The sequence below is a fragment of the Scaptodrosophila lebanonensis genome, unplaced genomic scaffold, assembly GCF_003285725.1.
Source record: "Scaptodrosophila lebanonensis strain 11010-0011.00,11010-0021.00 unplaced genomic scaffold, SlebRS2 tig00001415-arrow-pilon, whole genome shotgun sequence".
NCBI classification, from domain to species: Eukaryota; Metazoa; Arthropoda; class Insecta; order Diptera; family Drosophilidae; genus Scaptodrosophila; species Scaptodrosophila lebanonensis.
In genome coordinates, this window is record NW_022060742.1 from 6,618,110 (window position 1) to 6,639,605 (window position 21,496).

Consider the following 21,496-nt stretch of genomic DNA (forward strand, 5'->3'; position numbering starts at 1 on the left):
AACTTTTTATTTGCAAAGTGTGGCTTATTTTTAGTTTCTTGTTTTCTTCAGTTTAATGACTTTTCAAATTTCAATTAAAATGTGTTTCAAGTTCAGCAGCGCAGTCTATCGTCGTTTAATGTGGGCACGTGTTTGCCATTTTTAGCGAGAGAAGGCATGCATTGAGTAGAAAGAAAGAAAGACGAATAAATGCTAATTTTGGCGCATTATTTCAGTGTGTCAAGTTTTACTTGACAGCTTGAGGCAATGAGTCAGTGAGCCACTGGTTGTTGCTTATTTAACCACATTCCATGCGCATATTTTGCATTTGTTTAACAACTCGTTTAAAATTCACAGTCCTTATCGCTTATTATCTACATCGGGTATATCTTAATTTTTATCTGCAACTTGGCGCGATTTATTTCGCCACTTTATTTTTTCTATACACCTGCAATTATCACATTTCCGTTTCGTACCTTAATTTATTGTTTTGCGATTAGAGTCTAATGTTGATTCTCATTCATTTTCATCCCACAGCGAAAAAAAAAAAAACGGCAAGTTGTTGTTGCTTTTGCTTACACAACAGAAATAACAACTAGAAAAACAGCTATAGTAGCAGTAGAGAACAGTGGTCGTAATTCGAAATCTAACTAGAGAGATTATATTGCTAGTAAGCATCCAAATCATGGGATGAAGATCGATGTATTGATATTTCTAAGGCTTTTAAACAAAACATTCAAGAATCCCTGAGCAACGAATTTGTGATTTTAAAAATAAAACTTTACATATCCGAAATGGTTGCAAGCAACTCTTCGCTTTAAATTTAATTTCATTCAATTTCGTTGCAAATAAAGATTTGGTTAATGTTAAATTTAAATTTAGAAATCACTGCTCCAATATGCTTTATTGATGATCAAGCATCCTCCAGACAGCTTAATTCTTTCACATTATCGATAATGTCGTTCTTTAGAGGGTTATGCCAATGCCTAACAGGAAAATACTTGTAGGTTGAAAGAATGTTTTAGAAATAGAATTCCTAAAAAATTTAAATAACTCGAAGTAAATAAAAAGAAAATAGAAATTTCGCGTCTTAGTTCAAAAGTAGTTTCTAATCTTGGATACAAATTTGAATAAATAACTTATGGTTATTTATTCTAAAACAACAATTCCAAAATTTTTCACTTATACTATTAGTATAATTTTTGTTCCTCAATTCTCAACATATAATCAATTTGTTAACCCATAAGAAATATTTTATTTCAAAATGGGAATTTCCATTCGATATTTTGTGATACGTTGAAAACGTAAATAGCTTCAAGTGTTTTTAAAGAAGCATAAACTTCAGATCAAATATAAACTTTTCTTTAAATTCAGATTTTCTTGCACATCTAATAGCCCTAGTTATAACAGATTTAATTTTTTTGCCATGTGCGTTCAAAATGAAGCCCATTGTGCAGCTTAAGCGACAGCAATGGAAAAATTGAAAGCGATTGTTGCAATTTCCGCTCATAGGAAAAAATACATCAATACATCAACAAAGGGAGACGCAATTTTTTGTATTATTTTCATTTTTATTTGCTCTCCCTAGTGACCGGCCAGCAACCGACATATCGTATACGTCAACGTTTTGCCCTCGTGACATTGCTTGAATAATTGATTGACAAAAATTGCGAGTAAAATCAATAGAAAAACAATTTTCGCTTTGCAAATATGGCCAACCAATATCAATAATGGCATTGGAAGGGCTTCGCAGAGTCAATGCAACATAAATCGATGCTTGATAAAAAGAAAAAGTAGAGAGGCATTGAAATGCTTTTCACTCAATTTCTTTTCAATTCCAATTGTGCGAAAAATCATCAAAGTGCCAAACGGTATCTCACATTCAATCCCCATGTCCTCACCTCGCCCCACACACAAACAAGCCCCCCCTTAGCTGCTCTGCCATTGTCAAGTAAGTGGCAGTTGGTTGCCAGCTGTGCATTGGTTTGCACCTATCCGTTTCCATATCCGAGCATTCTGTGGCACTTCAAACGGGCTTCTGCAATTTAGCCAGCTGTGCCAGCGTCGACATCAATTGGCATTCTTGTAAGACAATCGTTTCGAGCACTCGCCAGAGCCTATCGATAAACACATTCCCATATGCTTTCCCGCTTTCCCGAGTATTCACATAAAGCTTAGTCAAGCCATTTGCACCCCACTAAAAAAATTTCATTTGATGAGTTTTTCTCGCTCCTCTATTTCGTTTTTCTATGCGTTGCTCGTCTTTTTCCAATTTGCACGCCGCCAATGGGTCGGCCGCTCTGAAGATGTCTGAAATGTTGCGTCTATTAGCTGTAAAAATACAGTGGCCATAAAAACAACGGCAACACCGATGACGACAACAGACAAGAGCCGACAGCCAGACACATACACAAAGCCATGTCCCGGGCACAGTAGCCAAGTAGCCGCGTGGCCAAGATAAAAGCAAACAAGACGCACACGAATAAAAAGTGACTCTGTCAACTTCAACACGAATTTGAAACTTGAAAGTTAACAGCAGGCTTAAAGGAGCGAAATGGGGCTGAGAGAGGAGAGATATACGAGTGCTGTGTGCCGCATTCATTACACTACACAGCAAACAAAATGTTAACTAGAGATAACCATAGATTTCAATTCATGATGAAATTTCCAGAACTTGTACGTTTCAGTGGTTAAACAATTTTGTAAATTCGAAAAACTTAGCTGTAATTAAATTACAATATTTTATTCAGTATTTGCTCTTTGGTTGTCATAAATTCCGGTCAAACAGGCAGATAATTTGAACACAAACTGCGTGGCGGGCTAGAACCAATTACGGCAAATAATATTGTGTTGATAAATAATTCAAATTAAATAAGGCCTTTGCGAAAGGTTGATAAAAAGCTTAACTGCTTAAATTTTAAACATATATCGTAAAAATATCGTTAAAACCATTTTGTAGCTGCGTCTTTAGGCAGGTAAGCAACAGACTTTCTATTTAACGAGTCGAACGTTAAGTTGTGTTAGTCTTACTCTTAAATCCTCTGTGTTAACGCTATTCAGCACTAAAATAATTCTATGGAAAAGATATTCTAAAAAATATCTAATACATCAGATTAGGATGAAGCTCGATAATAACGATAAATAACGATAACAAATACCAAATTTGTCTACGATACCAAAATAAACAGAAAACCTATTTAGTACTAAGTGTGAACGGTCCTATAGCAACTATAAAAAATTAATTGTAATAAACTTGGTCTGAGTGTAAATATTTGAAGTCTAGGTTCCAAGTTTGGTTTCATAAGCTGTTTTGGTTCCAAAGATTTCGGCGTTCATACGGACGGACAGGCGGACTTGTCGTTATCGATTCATCTCATATACTTTTATAGTAGAGCTAGAGAAACATCGATGTTTACCTTATCAATGTTTCGATATTTTTAAGGGAAGAATATAGATTTATTCTATCAGCGAATTTTTAAAAATGATTATTGATGTTTAAACATAGGGAACTTCATTTTTATTTGTCATATTATTTAAATAGCTAAGGTTTTGTATAAAATACAAAAGGTTTCAAAACAAACGATCCTATCGCAAATTCCAAGAATACAACAAAGACCAAAGAAACTATAACATAAAAATATAAAAATTCAGTGGTGGGCAAGTAGTAAAGAACATCGAACATCTGGAATAAAACATCGAAGTGTAAATAAAATATCATAACATCGATGTTTCGTTCAACACTATCTTATCTATCTATAAGATAACCCTTCAAGTACAGCTAATTTTGCAAAATTCAAAACTCAGAAATAAAATTTAAAATGTTGTTTATAAATCTTGTTGGACAGTGTGATTGACAAAGGCTTAAAGAAGGAGCAACATTTTAGGCAGCGACACATGTGCTTGTATTAAATTTGTTGTCTATTTTTAAAAGTTAGGGCCGAAAGCCGCAAACAAGCAAAATGTCAGGCCTATCGACTTGACTAACTGACTGGCTGGTCAGCTCATCTGCCTGCCTGTCTGTCTGTCAGGCAATTTTTTCCATCGATTTACTGTTTGGCCAAATTTAGTTTGATTGCTTTTGTTTGTAGTAGTCTTATAATAGACATTCCATATTCCATATGATGACGATATCAACGACTACGATGTACGATGACGGCCAATGACAGGCAAAGGCAAACAAATTTTGGGCAAGGCGTGCTCGCGTTGCTTGTTTCGATTCTGCCGCATCCCCCCTCACCCCTGTAAGGTGTATTATTAATCGATAAATTGGCAGCGAGTGTTTGCTGATTAAATTTCCTATTTTTGGTTTAACCAACGCGAAGATGGAGCGGCCAGACCTAAAATATCTTTGCAGATACATGCATACTCCTCGTACAAATTATTTGTTCGTGTAAGCGATTGCGTTTGACGAGACTCGACTTTGCGACCCAACTTCCCTCATTTCTTACGTAAGCGCCGACACTTATTCAGCTACAAGTATATAGCTATTGCGTTGTAGTGAGATTAAATTTTTTTTTTTTTTTTTTTTTTTTGCTGAGTAGCTAGAATGTCGCTGTGCGATGTGGGCGCGAGCTTGAGAAGCTCATAGGAGAGCTCACAAATGGTGGAGCTGTGGGTGCCCAAGGTGTTAATGAGGTGTCAGTTGTCCATCATGATTGAATTGGAAATTGTCGCCACGGCTCCACTTAATAACGCCCAAGCGATAATAAATTGTGTAATTTTTGTTTCATATTGCGAGCTAAGCCCGTCTCCGTGGAATATTTCTGCAGTTTATTTGCGATTTTGCAACATTTGATTTCTCATACCAAGCGTCTTTATTATTTTATTGCTCGATTGCCTTGGGCTTAGTGTCTTTTGTGGTGTGCCCAGACTATGGCTTTAACATTGATAAATACTTAAAGTGTTTACCACTAGCTTTAGCATTGATAAGAGCTTAGGGTATTAAATAATAAAACAGAAATGTGTAATTATTTTCTTATGAAGTCTTATCGTTAAGCTTTAAATAACTTGCCTAGACATTCATAGGCGATGTCAGTTATTCTAATAATAGTTTTGTCCTCTGGTTTAATATCTGTGAGGACGGTTCTTGATTCACTTTTGCACCAAATTGTCGCAACCGATTTGAATTCCTGTTTTCTAAGCTTAAGTAATAGGTATTTCAATATAGTAGAATGAAGATCGAATTTAATAAATATCTTGTTGTTCACAATTAAAAACGGCACATCTCTTTTAAAAGTAAATAATTAATTATTATTCGATATTTGATACCATGCTGATACCTTATTAGTTTTAAATAAGAACTCATAACTTTGTTACTTTATTAACTGCATATCTCTTTCCTCTTCTAAAACTAATGAAATCATTATTAATCGATATTTGTCACCATGCCGGTGCTTAATTAGTTATGATATAGCTTTATTAGTATAGCCGATTTTAAAATAAAGTAAGGCGTATACAAATTCCACATATTCAAAGTTTTCGATGCCATTTCGATGCTGTAGTAGTTTTTATGTAACTTCGATGTTATGTAGGGTTTTCCAAACAAATTTAAATCTTTATTGTTCGATGACACATCATGAGCTGCTGTATTGGACTTAAAAGTATTGATAAACATTTAAAATGTTCAAATGGAGATTTGTGTTTTCAAAAATGATTTATTTTCGATACTATTTATCGATATAATGATACTTTCCATCAGAAGGTATGACAAGTAGCTTACATATAATTATAGCAAGCTCTATACGAGTACTCTCATGTAGAACATATGTGCCCCGTGCTTACCTTATTTACAAGATGTAACAATTGGCTTAAATGCCTGAACGGCTCAGTAAGCTCCACAAGTTGCTGCTCATTAAACGCTTGCTAACAAGAGAGGAAGAGCGTGAAGAAGATTTGCATGTGAATGAGTAAGTAAAAAATGTATTCACAAATATAGCCATGACCTAATGACGATGTTAAGCACAAACACTTCATGCATGATTGATGTAAAAGCTGCACCTTAATGACCACCGTCATGAAATGAAGAGCCGCCGCGGTCAAAGCTACTAAGCCCCACTAAACTTGTCACATTAGTCGTCGGTCACTGGCCATAATCGGTCGCCGGTTAGCATCGTCTAGACGTCGATTAAAGCCATAAGAAGCCAGCACCACACACCACACCCTGTACATTTTGAATATGCCATAAAACAGTCTTCATTAATCATAGACGTGCGGCCCGAGTAAGTGGCCGAGTTCTGTGCGAAACCCGTCATTCATCGAACTGAACATCTTTAATTGAGCGATGCTGTTGTATGGTTATTGTTGCTGCTTGTTTATTTCGCATTTGATTTGCGCTTTTATTTATGGCAAGAAATCTGAGAGCTAAAAGCAATGCATGAGCTCATGCCGATGCTCATGCCCATGTTCATAGTCCATCCTCCATTCTCGATTGTCCACGAGTCGCAATTGAACCCTCAGTCAGTGGCAGCATTATTACGAATTTCGAAATTTCTCGTCATTAATGAAAGAGTATGGCCATAAATATTTGCTGCTCATTTTCATTTATGCATGCTTAATTAATATTGCATACAGAAAAATGCATAATGAACGAGTGTTGGCTGAGCAGACAACAGAACGCTGTAGGCTGGAAGCTGAGGCTCAGATTGAAGCTGCCTGCCGACCACTTGTCTCTTTGCAGGTCAAGAGTATGCAGCCATCCATTCGAATTGATATCAATTCATGCGGCAAAGCGACTGCTCAATGCGATTCAAGTAGAGTTGAATGTGCGGATTTGTCTGACTTTGTGGTCTCTGCCGGCTCTACACTGCCAGAAAAATAATCAATAGTAGAATGAGTTTAATAGAGGGTATTGAAGGAAACATGTTGAGAGTAAAGCTCATGGTTTTACTAAGATTATGCACCATTCTTTTTTTCTTCTTTGAGTATGTGGCTTGATTTTCTTAAGTTATTAATGCAGTTCCTTAAAAAGTAGCATATGCCTTGTAGTACTTGGATTGTAGTACTTGATGTGTAGTACTTGGTTTGTAGTACTTGGTTTGTAGTACTTGGTTTGTAGTACTTGTTCAAATTCCATTGCACCTCTAATTTAAGCTTTTTCTCAGCTGAAGAAAATAAAATAAAACAGTTTTTTTTTAGTAAATTCAGAGCACTCTTGATAATCAAAACTTTGAAACCATTTTTTTTTTTTTAAATATAAAAACTGTATTTACAATTTAAAAAGCCAGTGTTCTGTAACCAATACGTAATTTTCTTAGTTGCTAGTTGAAAGTGAATGGGGAATACAAGAGTTTCTATAGTTTACATTTATAGAACACACTTAAAAACCATTTTAAAATATCAATTTTAAACAAATTTTTCGCAATTGCAATCAGAGCTAATTTTAACTTTCAAAATGGTTGTTTTTTTCATAATTATTGTTTTTTTCATAGTTATTGTTTTTTTCCATAATTATTGTTTTTTTCTAAATTTCAAAATTATGGTTTTGTTTTCCAAGATTTTAAAGGGTTAGTTAAAAATCAAAACACGCTCGTATGTGGGCTTAAAATGTGCTCCAGATATAAATACTATATGCTATATACAGATATAAATACTATGTTCACACTCTGTTTCGATGCTTTTAACAATCTTCCAGCTTTGTATTCCTATTGGCTTTAGCTTCGAAATGAATTTATTTTTCTGAAAGGGCATTCCGCTTTTGTCTTCAACTTTTCGCCAAAGTGTATTCTGCTTATGTCTTTGATGCACCCACTGCCTCCCAGAGTTATAAGACGCGCACTTCAATTGCATTTTCTTATTGTTGCTTCGCAGTTTTCTACTCTCTGATTCACTGCGGTACAGTTTCTGCAAAACATTTGCAACAAGAACGAGTTAGATTTTCCCATTTCCGACTACATCCATTGCCGGTAATTTGATATTGAAATGTCAACGTGCTGGCATAATTTTGCTTATCTGTGGCAGGAGCCGGCGACAATGACGCCGCCGGACCATTGTCAACATCCTTTTGTAGTTGTTGTAGAGTTGCCTTTGTTGCCAGCCGGCGGGCAGACAGGTGTCCTCTCTTCGTCACTTTGGCTGCAACGTTGTTTGATTTTGCACGTTTCAGTGCTGTCGCCCTTTCTTTCGGTTAACTCGACTAGTCTGCTGCCCACTTGTCCGCCTCTCTGTCTGTCTGTTTGTCTGTCTATCGCCCTAACTGGCTGGCAGTTTGCCAATTTGGCATTGCGCGCAATATTGAAAGATGTCTCTCTCTTATTTAGCAGCTTTGTTTAAGTTGACGCGACGCTTACAATGAATGTCTGTCTGTCTGTCTATCTGTCTGCGTCAGAGTATTTGTCAATCTGGCTTTTGGATCCACAAATTTGATTGCATTGTCAAGCTGTGAATGAAGAGAGAATAAGTAGTGTTCAGCTAAACTTTATTTGTATCTGATTGCCTCTGATTATACCTAAATGTTCGTTTTGTGTTCAAATTTCATTAAAAATTAAGCAGCCTAAAAGCCTGTTAACATTATAATTACAAATTTAACATTTTATAACTTAATGCCTTTCATTTATACGTCGCTAAGCTACATTATAATCATTTTGTGGACTTAATGACTTAAGTGAGCTTTAGTCTTACGATTAAATATAATTTAATTATAACTGAAACAGCATTCATTCAAAAAAATTATTTCAATAAAGAATAAATATATTTATGTGTTGGAAAAATATTTTACTTGTATATATGGTTTGCTTATCACGATTTGGCAAATATTCTAGCTCATGCAATAAGTTTAAATCAGATGGCTTACGTTTAATTTAATTTTTTGATCCCAAAACATTTCTTAAACGGATTTGTGACTTATAATGAACTCCTCAAGAGACAATATTGTGCAAAAGCGATTTTGGTTAAAGCTCGTTGAGGCAGCTTAAGAGGTGTCCAAACCAAGACTTACTGCCAGAAAGGTATTGCATTTGTTGGAACTGGAAAGGTAACATCTATCATAAGGCCTAAGAAGAAGAAGAGTCGAATTAGTTAACAGAAAAGGCGTTGTTTTCACCAGAAAATGCCATGCCACACTAAAAAATCGATAGACTTTGTTGGGAGGTGTTAATTCTAGTCCGGACTATATATCCCAATCTATATCGGTCGGTGGAGCCCAGCAGCAGCAAGAACCAGAGCTATGCAGAGGCAGGAATTTTGAAGTTATTCTAGAAATAAGAACAAGTCATTGGACTTAATAAGTTAGAAATGGGTTTTCCTTCCCAATGCAATAAATAAACATTTATTCAGCTTTTCATTTGCAATGTTAGTAAATAACTGATTTTACATTTATATTATTTATTATATTTTTAATAAAGTTTTGAGAAAGCCGACTCAGCGTAGGTTATTTTTGGTTATTTCATTTAGTGTTTTAATATTAATAAAATACATAACATATCGATTTATATATTTTATTAATATTATAATTGTTATGTTTTGTATTCGATATATAACTATATCATGTAACGGTGCTCTTCTCGCAGTTATTGGGCGTAGTTACGGGACAAGGGGACGGAATGAAGCTAAGTATAGCATGTAGTTTGATATATAATGCTATGATCAGACATAAATAATAATAATTTTCACACAAATCTGGTCAGCTCTCTTTCAGCTGGTTTTGAAAAGTGTTTTCCAATCAAGTCCGCTACGGTTCATCATAAAACTATTGTACGGGTATATAATTCTTATTGTTTTAAATTGAAGCAGCATTATGTTCATGACAAATTTCTGATAAATTATTTGCCTGTCTGACCATAGGTGAAGTGTAATGTGAGTAATATAAGTGAAAAGAATGTACGAAATAATACTAACTCTAGTTGAATCTTGAAATTTAATTTTGAAGCTTCGGAGAAGCAGCAGGATTGTGGAAGTTTAGTTTAGCCATGGTAGGTGTTTCTTTGTGCAACCTTTTTATCCAAGGAGGCAATAAATTGGAATCTAGAGCGCCCTACAATTTTTCTTCAATAAAAAACTCTGCATGTACCCCATCTAGCATAAAAACGCTGCCCAGTTTCTGATTTTTGAACGATAGTTCAGATCGAAAAAGTTCAAACATTTTTCGTAAATCCCTGTTTCCAGCTTTTCCGCCTTTCCCATCCTTTAAAGTATTTGCATAAAAAGCTATCGTTTGATTCCATAAATTTTAACAAAGCCCTTTTGGAATTTACTGTGCTTTTTTGGCAAATCTAAAATCAATAAAATTCGTGAGGCAGATGGCAATTTTTCCCCAATAATAAATGGTAATTAGTTTCGAGTTAATTCTGTGGTTTTTGCATCTATTTGTATTATTCAGTTGACTGCCATTTCTTGCCGTTTTGCACATCTGCAGGCTCGCCATATGTTGTATGTAATACATATGTATGTGTGTTAAACGGATATATATATATATATATATATATATATATATATATATATATATATATCGGTATATACTATATGTGCGTCTGATTTATACATAATTTATGTAAATTTAAATTGCTGTTCGTTTTTTCTCTCTGGCTCTGGCTCTGCCATCTGCTTTATGTTATTTACATTTGTGCGCTTGTTGTAACTTATGTGCCAATATTTACATAAAAACCAAATGGTTGTCACGACTTGGCCGGCGGTCTTTCGCCTATGCTGTTGGCCTTTGTTTGTTTCATTGTGGCCAATAAACTTGTCCGAGCGCAGTGGCAAGAACATTATTATAAATTAAAAACATGTCAAAATTTGTGACTGCAAGCTTAAGCTAAACACAATCAGCTAAATTGAATTCGTATATACGAGTTTGTCTGTATAGTATATATGTCTGTGGAAATACTTTTTGTCGCTGATGGAAACTTGAGCTGCGCTTTTGTTGGCGCACGTCAGGGCCATCGTTTTCTGTTTGCTTCAATGCATCTTTGCGTGACAACTAAGCAACTAAGCATACAAACTATACGTACTACTTATATATATGTACATATATATATTTTTCATCTCTTTATTGTGTCTGCTTTCTAAGTTTGCTTTTTGTTTTTTATAGCGACATGGCTGCTCAATCGCACGTGTCAATTAAGTTTTATTTTTAAACTAAGCTGCATGCTGCTCGCCTCTATGATAATGTGAGTGATGATGATGATCATCATCATGATGTAAAGCTATCATTTTCACAACATGTCAAATGTCATGCCACTTTGTAAGCAATTAGCTTTTGTTTCATTTATTTGCAATGAAAGGTTAATGCGTCCACGTGGCGTATGCGCAACGAGCATTTAAATTGCTATATTCGACATGTTTTGATAGCATGAGAGCTTCTATCGCCATTTCGCCATACGCCTAATAATAATTTATGGCATGCATTTGGTGTGCAATTTATTATTTCTGGCTAAAACGATGCGGAATGCATGGGGGATGTGCCGAATTCCGTTTCCATATTCGACAACTAACGAGTTGAAGCTGTATCCCAATTATTATTAAAAAAAGTAATGCAAAGTAAAAGAAGTTAAATGTTAGATATTTAGCGCATTTTAAAAAACATTAAAATGTTGTCTTTTATCTAGCTTGTTAAGAGATAACAATAAGTATAACTAAGACACGGATTTAATGAAAATCAATCAAAGCCACAGTTTTATTTCATGAAGCCTTAGATAACGATTGTGTTCGCCAAATAAAAAATGTAAAGTAATGAACAGCAATGAATGCAAATTGTAGTTCAATTGAAAAGAATCTTTGGCGTTCTAAAAATAAAATATATCTATATTTGTAATATTCATTGTTCCCACTGAGTTCCAATACTCAGAATGCGAATTCCTCAGAAGTGCCTCATTTACATTTAAAACAATAAGAATCGCTCAATGGGCACAAGAAGTTTAAAACGTGACTTTCGCTTTACTTTTGAAAAATGTTCGATAATGGGGGCAGACCTGATTGTGGCATATTTTGAGCGCTCTGTGACTGATTCATAGCATTCATTATTCATGGGAATTTTGAAACAGGCTCTCCTCTCCACCTCTCTTGCGCTCTCGTCGTCATTTCCTCCACTCTATACCCATTAGCCCCACGCTTTATTTGGTGATTGTTATCGCACAAATTTTTGGCAATTACACGTACACCGGCTTGACAAACGCGTGCAAGCTGTCAAAATGTTTGTAGTGCGCCTGTAAGTGTATTTTAGTTTATGTGAATGGGTTTTGAAGCAGGCCATATATCATCGGCATTATTATTCCAAGTACAGAGATGTGCGCATACGAGTAGAGTGCCAATGCCTCGCACTTTTCGGGCCACTTATTGTTGAACTCGGGGCTCAGAGCTCTTAGCTCTTTGCCACTCAGTTCCTTCATTCATTCAGCAAAATGCACGCGTGTGTAACTTGCACGTATCAGGGTCCCATGCTAACGCGCACGTTTTCTATTGCAACGCAACGTTGCGTATACGTAATATGATTTGAATGCATGTGCATTGAACGCTTTGCTGCGCATTTGCAACACGAAACAACACGGCATGCCGCACTCTGAGAGCAGAGTGTAAGAGCAATCAAACAAACAACATACAAATACAAAAATATATATATACATATATATATATATATACTTTTATATATAAATATAGTCAGATAGACCGTTAGACCGACGCATAGTCATTTCCGAAAGCTATTGCCGAAACTACGTGCCATGAGGCGTAACGTCGTGCGTTGCCAACCGGCCGCGGCTCCCACCACTGCCAACAACAACAACAACAATAAACAAATGTACAACAACACAACCTATATCGAAAACATTATTTTTTTTACTTTTATCTTTTCGCAATGTCGAAGTAATTACAATTAATTTTAGGTTTTATATTGCAATCAAATCGAGTCGGTCCGAGCCGAGCCGTGCCAAGCCGTATACGCTAAATTAGCTCACAATACAAAACGAAAGCAGCTATAACACGGGTTTCCCCAAAAGTTGTTTGTTATAAAAAAAATAAAATAAAAAACAAACAATATCTGCCCTAGAAATGATAACAAGTTTATGATTACTTTAGACCACCATCGTTTACTCATAAGCAAACTCTGAATGTGCATTTGTGAACAAAGTGCACAGAAGGTTTACCTAAAGAAGTTAACATGCTTTTAAACGAGCGTACAGTTTTGACTTCAGAATCGATACTTTGCTTTCGATATTTTAAAGCAAGTAGGTTACTTCGATACTTTAAATATTTTCGATAATTCTATAAAATTTTTTATGATTTTAGCTTTCAATACTGATCTTGATATCTAATTTTTGGGAAGCAAAGTAATGAAATCAACCATCAACTCAGCTGATTTATCAACATACTTTTAAATTGTTCCGATTGTTTTTAAATCTGTCTTAAAGTAATACTTTATAATAGTTTGCATAAGAGGATTAGCGCTTTTCGCATTTCTAGTAATTGGACTTTACAAACTTTCCGGCTTACCCACGCACCATGTTGTTGTTGCATTGTTTTAGTCGAGTGTTATGCGCTGGTCTCAATTAGAGTGCCTCTGACCTTCGGCGTGGCACAAATTTCAATTCGAAAGTAATTTTTATTTGTGATTTTAAATTATATTTTTATCTCTGTGAGGTTACGCCGACAAACAGCAATCAGTTCGTCAGTAGTCAGTCAGCCAGTCAGTTAGTCAATGATTGAGCCTCATACACTTTGTAGCACTCTCACTCAGTCACCTCGACATTTCACTTTCTGTCTCCGCTCGTAATTAATTTTGATGTGAACTCTGCGCTCCTGCAGTTTCAATTCGGTTTTGCGTGGCTTGTCTGACATTTCGGTTGGCTTTATTATTAATTTTCTTGCTTCGGGAATTTGTGGCTTTGACATGTTGCTGTCACCCTTGGCTTCAACTTTTCCGACATAAGTACATACATACATACATACATACATACATACATTTGAAATTTATTTCGCTTATTTTTGTGGCTTTATTTTTGCATAAAACTTTTATCTAACTGCTTGGTCTGGTATTGCAAGTTTCCAAAATGTATGTGCTTAAGAATTAGTGTGTCCGTCACGTTGTGCACATAAAAAATGATTGTTGTAGCTGCTGTTGTTATTGTAGTTAGTGGTTGCTTTTTTCAATATATTTATTTATTTATTTATTTTCGCTGCTATCATGAGCTCTGTTTGCATAATTTTAAGGTGAGGTATAACAGAATTGAAATAACTGCACTGTTTACACTAGAGTTCTGGCTTTGCTTGTGTATTTCTCTTTTTAGGAAGTTTGTTACACAGCTGCGCAATCAGAGCAAGAGTTGTTCACATTGTTCGTTGTTTTAAAATGTATTTTTAACTTGTTTAGTACTGAAATGAAACTTTCAATTGACTTGGTGGGTGGGTTATTATTCTTCCGCCCAAATGTCAGTTGAAAACGAAAGGTATTTGGAAACCAGACATATCAAATATTATTTGTCGTCAAGCACGCGAATTTCTTTTGAGCATGTTGTTGAAGGGGAAGTACATGTACCTAACTATATTTAATAAAAAGTTATTATAAAATATTGTGATTTAAACAACAAATAGGGTCATCAGTATCATCATATCCGATAAGACTTGCAACACAAACAAGCTTATTTATTAACTTAATATATACTGAGATTCATTTAGCTGTTGAAATCGTCTATGCATCTAAACTTCTTCTTATAATCCACATTCAAGCGTGAAACTAATTGACATTCTTCATCTTCTGTCATAAATATATTTTACTTCAAGTTTTACATTAAAAATTACATCATGGATAGAGAAAAAGTTTCTTAAAACAAACAAAAATAATAATTCTATTCAAAATAAAAAGCACCTAAGAAATATTCCGATTTGTTGTTGTTTATTTGTTTTGTTGTTATTTATTTCAAGATATTTAGTGGTTAGGTGGAGATCTTGACGATTTAAATTAGGTCTATATAATGATATTGGTGCAGAAAATATGCTCTCTCTAAATATTCAAATAGGTGGGAAATGCATGCTAGCGTGAAAAGTGTATGTTCGATCTACTTGGGAAGGACAATATTTCTATTGATGAACGATTGAATTAGGGTACAAGCTTACTTTAAAAGCAGCTAAGAATCCTCCGGGTAGTCCTCGAACAAAGCAAGTGAGCTAACAGTCGGCTTTTTGGCCATGAAAACAGGTCCTGTGACGAATTACGAAAAAATCTCGTTATATGGGAATTTGGTTAATAATAGAAATATGCTCTATTTATATTCAACTATTTTAGGCAGCTATTTTTTTTTTTAAATATTAAATTCCAAGCAATTGCTATTTCTTTGAATTCAAGACATAATGTCAAGCCTAATTAAATATGAACACTTAAATAATTAGATATAAATAAATTGTACTGACATTTTGTTTAAAAACTTAGAGAGGTACTTACTCCCTCTGAAGCTCCTTTATATCCTTTTTTAATATAATTAGTTCTCACAGTTGAAAAACTTACTAAATAGCTTAAAAATGTTAAATACAAATAAATATGCATTTTTTATGCGAGGTATATATATTTTATTGCGTGTATCCTTGTAGTCCTTGATTTTGTGTACAAATATACATCGTATTCCATTATTTCCATATGAACATCACATTTGCTTTCAATTGATGTAAAGCGTTAATATGACGAATGAATTCAACAAATTTTCAGTTTATGACTTAAGCCTTTACGGCACTCGCTTTGGGCCAACTATTCCCCCCCTACCCATACAACGGTTCAAATAGCAACCCGAGCATATTCAAACTACTTTGCATGGGCAAATATACGAGTATGTAACCATAAACATCCATGCATGGCCATAATTCATTGTGTTTTTCACACTTTTACAACAACAGGGAAAGTCGCTGTTGTCATCTATTTATGACTTGTTTTTAAAGCCAATTTTCCACCAGACTCCAACACGCACACACATACATTTTGGCCTTTTGCGGCTGGGCGCCCAAAAATGCCGCTCGAGCGAGAATAACAACGGCAGGCAACAACAATGATGCTGACAGCAACAACAAAAGCAACAACAACTTTCGCGAAAACCCGTTTTCCACGCGTTGGCATAATGTGAATTTTTTTTATTTTTCTATATTTTTATATCGGTTTTTTTTTTCGCCAACGCCGTCGCGCCCTTCACTTGCCTTTGTGGTGGTTGCTGTTGTTGTTGTGGTAGTTGTTGTTGTTGTTGTGGTAGTAGTTGTTGTTGTGGTAGTAGTAGTTGTTGTTGTTGTTGTTGCTTGTTTAGAAGCCAAATCTGAGGCTACGCTGCATTCATTCAAATGAGCGACGTTGGCATCCAAAACAGGTTTTCCACTACCCATCGAAAAGTACAAAAAAAAAAAAATGAAAATAATGCTCGTATATAATTTTAATATGTATGACGACAATAACAACAGCAACAACAACCCACCACTTGCTGCTGTTGTTATTGTTGTCAGTGTAGTCGCCAGCGGCGTGTATTGTTTATTTTTGTTTTACATATTTTTACGTTCTGCCTTTTAGTCGCACATTCACATTCTGCTCGCAAAATGGGAAAAAATAAAATAAATAAAAACTGATAATAAAGAAAAAAGGCAAAATACAAAATGTGTGATGTGCGCGCTTTAAGAAATTTTGGTCTCGTGCTGAGCGACGCGCGTGTTTAGCCGACTTTTGTTTTTCGTGCTCTCCTCTGTGCTTTGCTATTTCCTCTACTGCTTCTTCCCCTTCTTGGCGCCAAATTGCGCCCCAAAGAGTGCCAACCCGACTGACTAGCCTCCCCCCTTTTGAGTTGATGACACACATTTGTGCGGCATTTAAAGTCGAGCCCCAGTGCTTTCGATCTGTCCTCCCCATCTCCTACTCTCTCGCTCCCAGTTATGCAACTCAAATCAAGCGTGAAAGAAAAGTGACCAACAATTGACCACAATTGGGCCAACTACTACATACATACGACATAGCATAGAAACTATTGAAGAGCGGGCATGGCTTGGCATGGCAACGTCCTCGTCGTCATCGTCGTCGTCGTCAGCTTCAGATGGCAAAAGGTGCCCCCAGTGGCAAAGGAAGCCAAATAGTTGTTAGTCCATTTTTTACAATTTACAGTTTTTTCTTATGCTTTGCTTTTGCCTCACTTGCCCATATATACACTAGATGATAGAAGTATTCTGATTAAATAATTTATTTAAGTAAATCGAAAACTGAAAGTTCAATTCCAACGGCAAGGAACGTCTTTGTTAAGGGTACATTATTAGGGAGGCAATAGATTTCCGTTTTACAGAATTTTTATTTTTATTATTATTATCTACTTTATTTTATTTTTTTAATTTTTGAAAATTCTCGAGATAGTTTTTCTAACTTCGGTACCATTGCATAAAGAAATTGTCTGTCGTACATAGAAACTGGCTCTACACAAACTCCCGCAGTAGTGAAAAATAGAGCATTTTGTATTGCCAGCAAGTATTAATACAAATTAAGCTTCTTTCCAATCTAATGTCTTTGAGCAGTTTTATGATGTAGTCGAAAAACATAAAAAATGTAACTAATACTTGCACTTTGCTTACAAAAAAGCGCATACGAAGTTTCTGGCAGATAACTTCTTTACTTTTCAAGATCAAGGCGTTCATACAGACAGACGTATAGATTCCAAGGTTAGATCAAATTAAATATCAATTAAAATAGGCACGTAACATATCAGCATTTGTCCAAATACAAAAGGCAGCTAGTGTAGATGCTTGCTTCAACATATGTACATATGTGGTGTGTAGCCTAATTTCAACGCTTGAATGCAGCTCGTACATACTATACGAGTACGTATGTTGGTTTGTATGTGTGGGCAAGTGGGTGTAGGTAGTTGTGGCAAGAGCTTATCTACCTTCCATCAACGGCAAGCATGGCAGCATCAACAACAACAACAAAAAGCAGCCCGGCTCGCCAGCCAGTCAGCGGGCCAGGCAAATGTGAGACGACAGTTTTGTTCACTCCCCTTGATTCCCGTTGTGGTTTTTTCTGCTTTAGCTTCTTCTTTATTTTTTCTGTGCTACCTTTGCTGGCCAAAAACGAAATGCGATTGCTAATGCAAACTGACATGAAGCACAAATATCTTACGTCTATAAATATTTGAACGACAGGCAAAGAAAAGTTTTTCAACTAGAAGTGCGGTTTGTACCTGCGAGGCTGAGAGGGGCATTGGAGCTTAGTTAGGGCAGCGAGTGCTCAAGTTTGTCTACATATGTGGGTGTTGTAGCACAACAAAGTAAATTTACTTAAAGCATTTGTGTTTGGATTACCTTTTAAAGGCTATTCCGTTTTTTTTTTGTACACTGTCTTTGCTATAAAATTGCACCAATATTCGTAATGAACTCGATAAAATAATTTGATATAGTTTCTGGATCTTTAAGTGTGATTGTTAGTCCGTCTGTATGAACGCCTTGATCTTAAAAAGTATACAAGATGGCTCTATAAAACTTGGTATGCACGCTTTATTAAAGAAACTGTTCTATATTTGTTGCCTTCCTTCAACAGTTCTTTGTTGTTCTATAGTATATATAGTTCTATATATGTAGTAACCAGGGAGCATTTACTTAATACAAGAACGATTCTTTATTGTGGCCTATCATGTATCTAAGTTATTGGACACTAAGATCTGGGTCTGATTGTATGACTGTATGAAAGCCTTGATCGTGAAAAGTATAAGAGTTGACTTCATTGAGCTCAGTATGTCGGCTCCATTCAAGGAAGTGCAAGTATTTGTTACATTTTTAATGCCTCTTTCCAATCGTCCCCTTTTAGCTAAACTTAAGCAATTGTCTTACAAATTTTGAATTACCTTCTATGTTATAGGTTTTTAAAAAATTTTATATTTTAAATTAAAAATTTTGTGGATAGCATTAGAGTATCTAATAGTTGTTTGGTTGTGTTGCCTGCATTTTAAGTTTTCTTGTCTGACTCTGTGCTCTTGAAGTGGCAATTAGGTTTAAGCACGAATTGCTCGACATTTGTATGCAAGTTCAGGCTGTTGGTTGCCGTCAAATGCCAACCAATTTGCTTAGAATATTTTGTTAGATCAAGAGACACAGTTGTTGTGATTGTTGTTGTCGTTGCTTGAAGAAAACTCGTTTTGAATTTGTAATCGAAGTTGCGCTGATTACATAAAGCCAATAGCAAGAGGCAACAACATAAACGATGACCATGTACGTTAAAATAAACAAACAACAACAACTACAGTAACAAAATAGCACAACAGAAACTTGCCATGCATTTTTCATGCGGCACAACCACTGCCCAATAGCAACAACAATCAACTGCATTGACTCTCTGGCGCTTGTGCTTGGCAAAAATGTTTTGTAATTTTCATTTTCAATTTTTGCTTTCAACGGCCACAACCACATTCCATCAACATGCCACACAAGTGACGTGCAACGATGTTGCTACTGCCTCCTCCACCTCCCTCCCCCCCACTGACAACAGTTATGCCTTTCCGCTTCCGCTCCACATTGGATTTTTATGCATTTACTTATTACTTATTGGGGCGCATGCGCAGCCCCAACGCGGTTTTCCGAAATCAGGCCTTCAACCCCCCACAATCCCCACAAAATCCAAGCACAATTGCTGTTTTTTATGTTTAATTTGATTGAAAATTGTTGCTAATTGTTTCGGTTTTCCTCTCCTTCTCTGTCTTTTGCAGCCAAGAAGCAAAATGGCGCCGCCATACGCACAAATAGTTTGGGATCCGGCACTCGTACCCCACCGCTGGAACGAAAAAGCAAGCTGAGCGCATTGGGCCGCTTCTTCAAGCCGTGGAAGTGGAGACGGAAAAAGAAAAGCGAGAAGTTCGAGGCCACTTCAAAATGTAAGTTGTGCAGTATTTCAGAATGTTGCAGAATGTTTATCGATTGCAACTATTTTTGCTTCGCAGCACTTGAACGTAAAATTTCTGTACGTGCCAATCGCGATGAGCTTGTCCAAAAGGGCATTTTGCTGCCGGACAGTCCACTTGGCAATATTCCAGAGCCGGGTAAGTGTTAAAAGAATACAATTTCCAGCAACATTCCCACATTCTCAGTTATCACTCATTATAGTGGCTAATTGTTGTATCATGTGCTCAGAATATTTGAGATCGTCTATAGCAATTCAATTTTGTGTCGATTCCTTTCACATTATTGATAATAGGCGTATCGTTTTGGATCACAAATCACAAGCAAAATAATTGTTGGATTAATTAAGTTTATTACAATTGTTAAATTAAAAATAACAATATTTCACAAATATCCGTTTAATTCAAAATTTCACTGGCGTCCTCCTTCGTTGGCTGGTCAATATCAATTGATCTCTTACTTCCCTGTTATCGGCTACTATCGAATATTGATTACTTATCACTATTTAAATATTCAATCACTATTATAATATTCAATACAAAGTGTAAAACTTCGTTATTAAAGTGTGTCATATTCAATTTAATGTTGAACCATATTAAATATTAATATGCACACACTTCAAAAAACAAATAGTTAAATTTACTATATTCCATAGTAAATTATGATAATAATAATAGTATTATAATTATAGTAAATTCTCAATCCAAACTATATATCCATATTAAAAGCCATAAAAAACATCAAGAAAATCAATTCATAACAAAAGAATTTTAAATTACTTTCTGCTAAAAATGGTTCTATAGAAAAAAATTATATATATAGACATAAAATAGGCATCATGGCAATGTCAATATTAAAAATAGTTTAAAAAGCCAGTAGAGTAGACAAAAGTGTGGAAAAAATATTTTATAATTATAAAAAATAAACCTTTGCCGTGAATCAAACCCACGTCTGCATATCATCACTTGTGATTTAATATCGTCACACTTTAAATTTAATATTTTAATATTAAAATAGTTAAATCTACGTGTTAGTATTGAAATTTCCGCGTTTTTTTTTTATCAGTGTACTATCACCCATTCCTACATTTGTTTGCCTACTTTAAAGTGCTCTCAATCTCAACGATAACGGTCTGTTTAGACAATTGACAATTCAATTGAATAGAAAAAGCCGGCCAGCATTTTAAAATAAACAGGTCGATCTTTGCTAAACAAACATTGAAAAAGTGCTTAGTCAATGTTTTGGGTCTATCATTGGCCATCAGCCTCAATAACATACTTAGTTGTGCTTCAACTTTTCTATCTATTACAAATTCTTCGAAGCATTGCGGGGCCCACCGTGACGTGTTTGTCAAAAGCAGAGTCAACAAACGGAAATTGGCCATAATCCATGCACGCTGCGGCCAATTCTGCCAAGTCAGCGAGCTGGGGCTGCCAAACTTCTGGCACTTGTCTAAGCAGTTTGTTCGCTAATAATGTTTCCTTCCGTATCGTGCACGCTCGCAGAACTGACAGGGCTAAGACGGGCTAGACATTGCCTGCTTCCCAGGCCATGCAAGGCGTTTGTCAGCAAGCTAACTCGCCCAAATGGCAATTAATCAGCTGCTTCTAATTGTTGATGCCGGTCGGCTACCGAGCGTCAAAGAAGACGAAGACAACATGAAGACACCTTTCCAAACAGCCACGCACGCGAATTGCAT

The 21,496-nt window shown here is 35.7% G+C and overlaps 1 protein-coding gene across 5 annotated transcripts in view; it reads left to right on the top strand.

Annotated features, from left to right (window-relative positions):
* Positions 1-21,496, top strand: part of LOC115632971 (phosphatase and actin regulator 2) — a 188,274-nt gene that overhangs the window by 70,691 nt on the left and 96,087 nt on the right. For all 5 annotated transcript variants that reach the window (XM_030530275.1, XM_030530276.1, XM_030530274.1 and 2 more), the window contains exons 3-4: positions 19,608-19,772; positions 19,839-19,937. In XM_030530275.1, the coding sequence (XP_030386135.1) occupies positions 19,608-19,772; positions 19,839-19,937 (264 nt within the window). The remainder of the gene's footprint in view (positions 1-19,607; positions 19,773-19,838; positions 19,938-21,496) is intronic.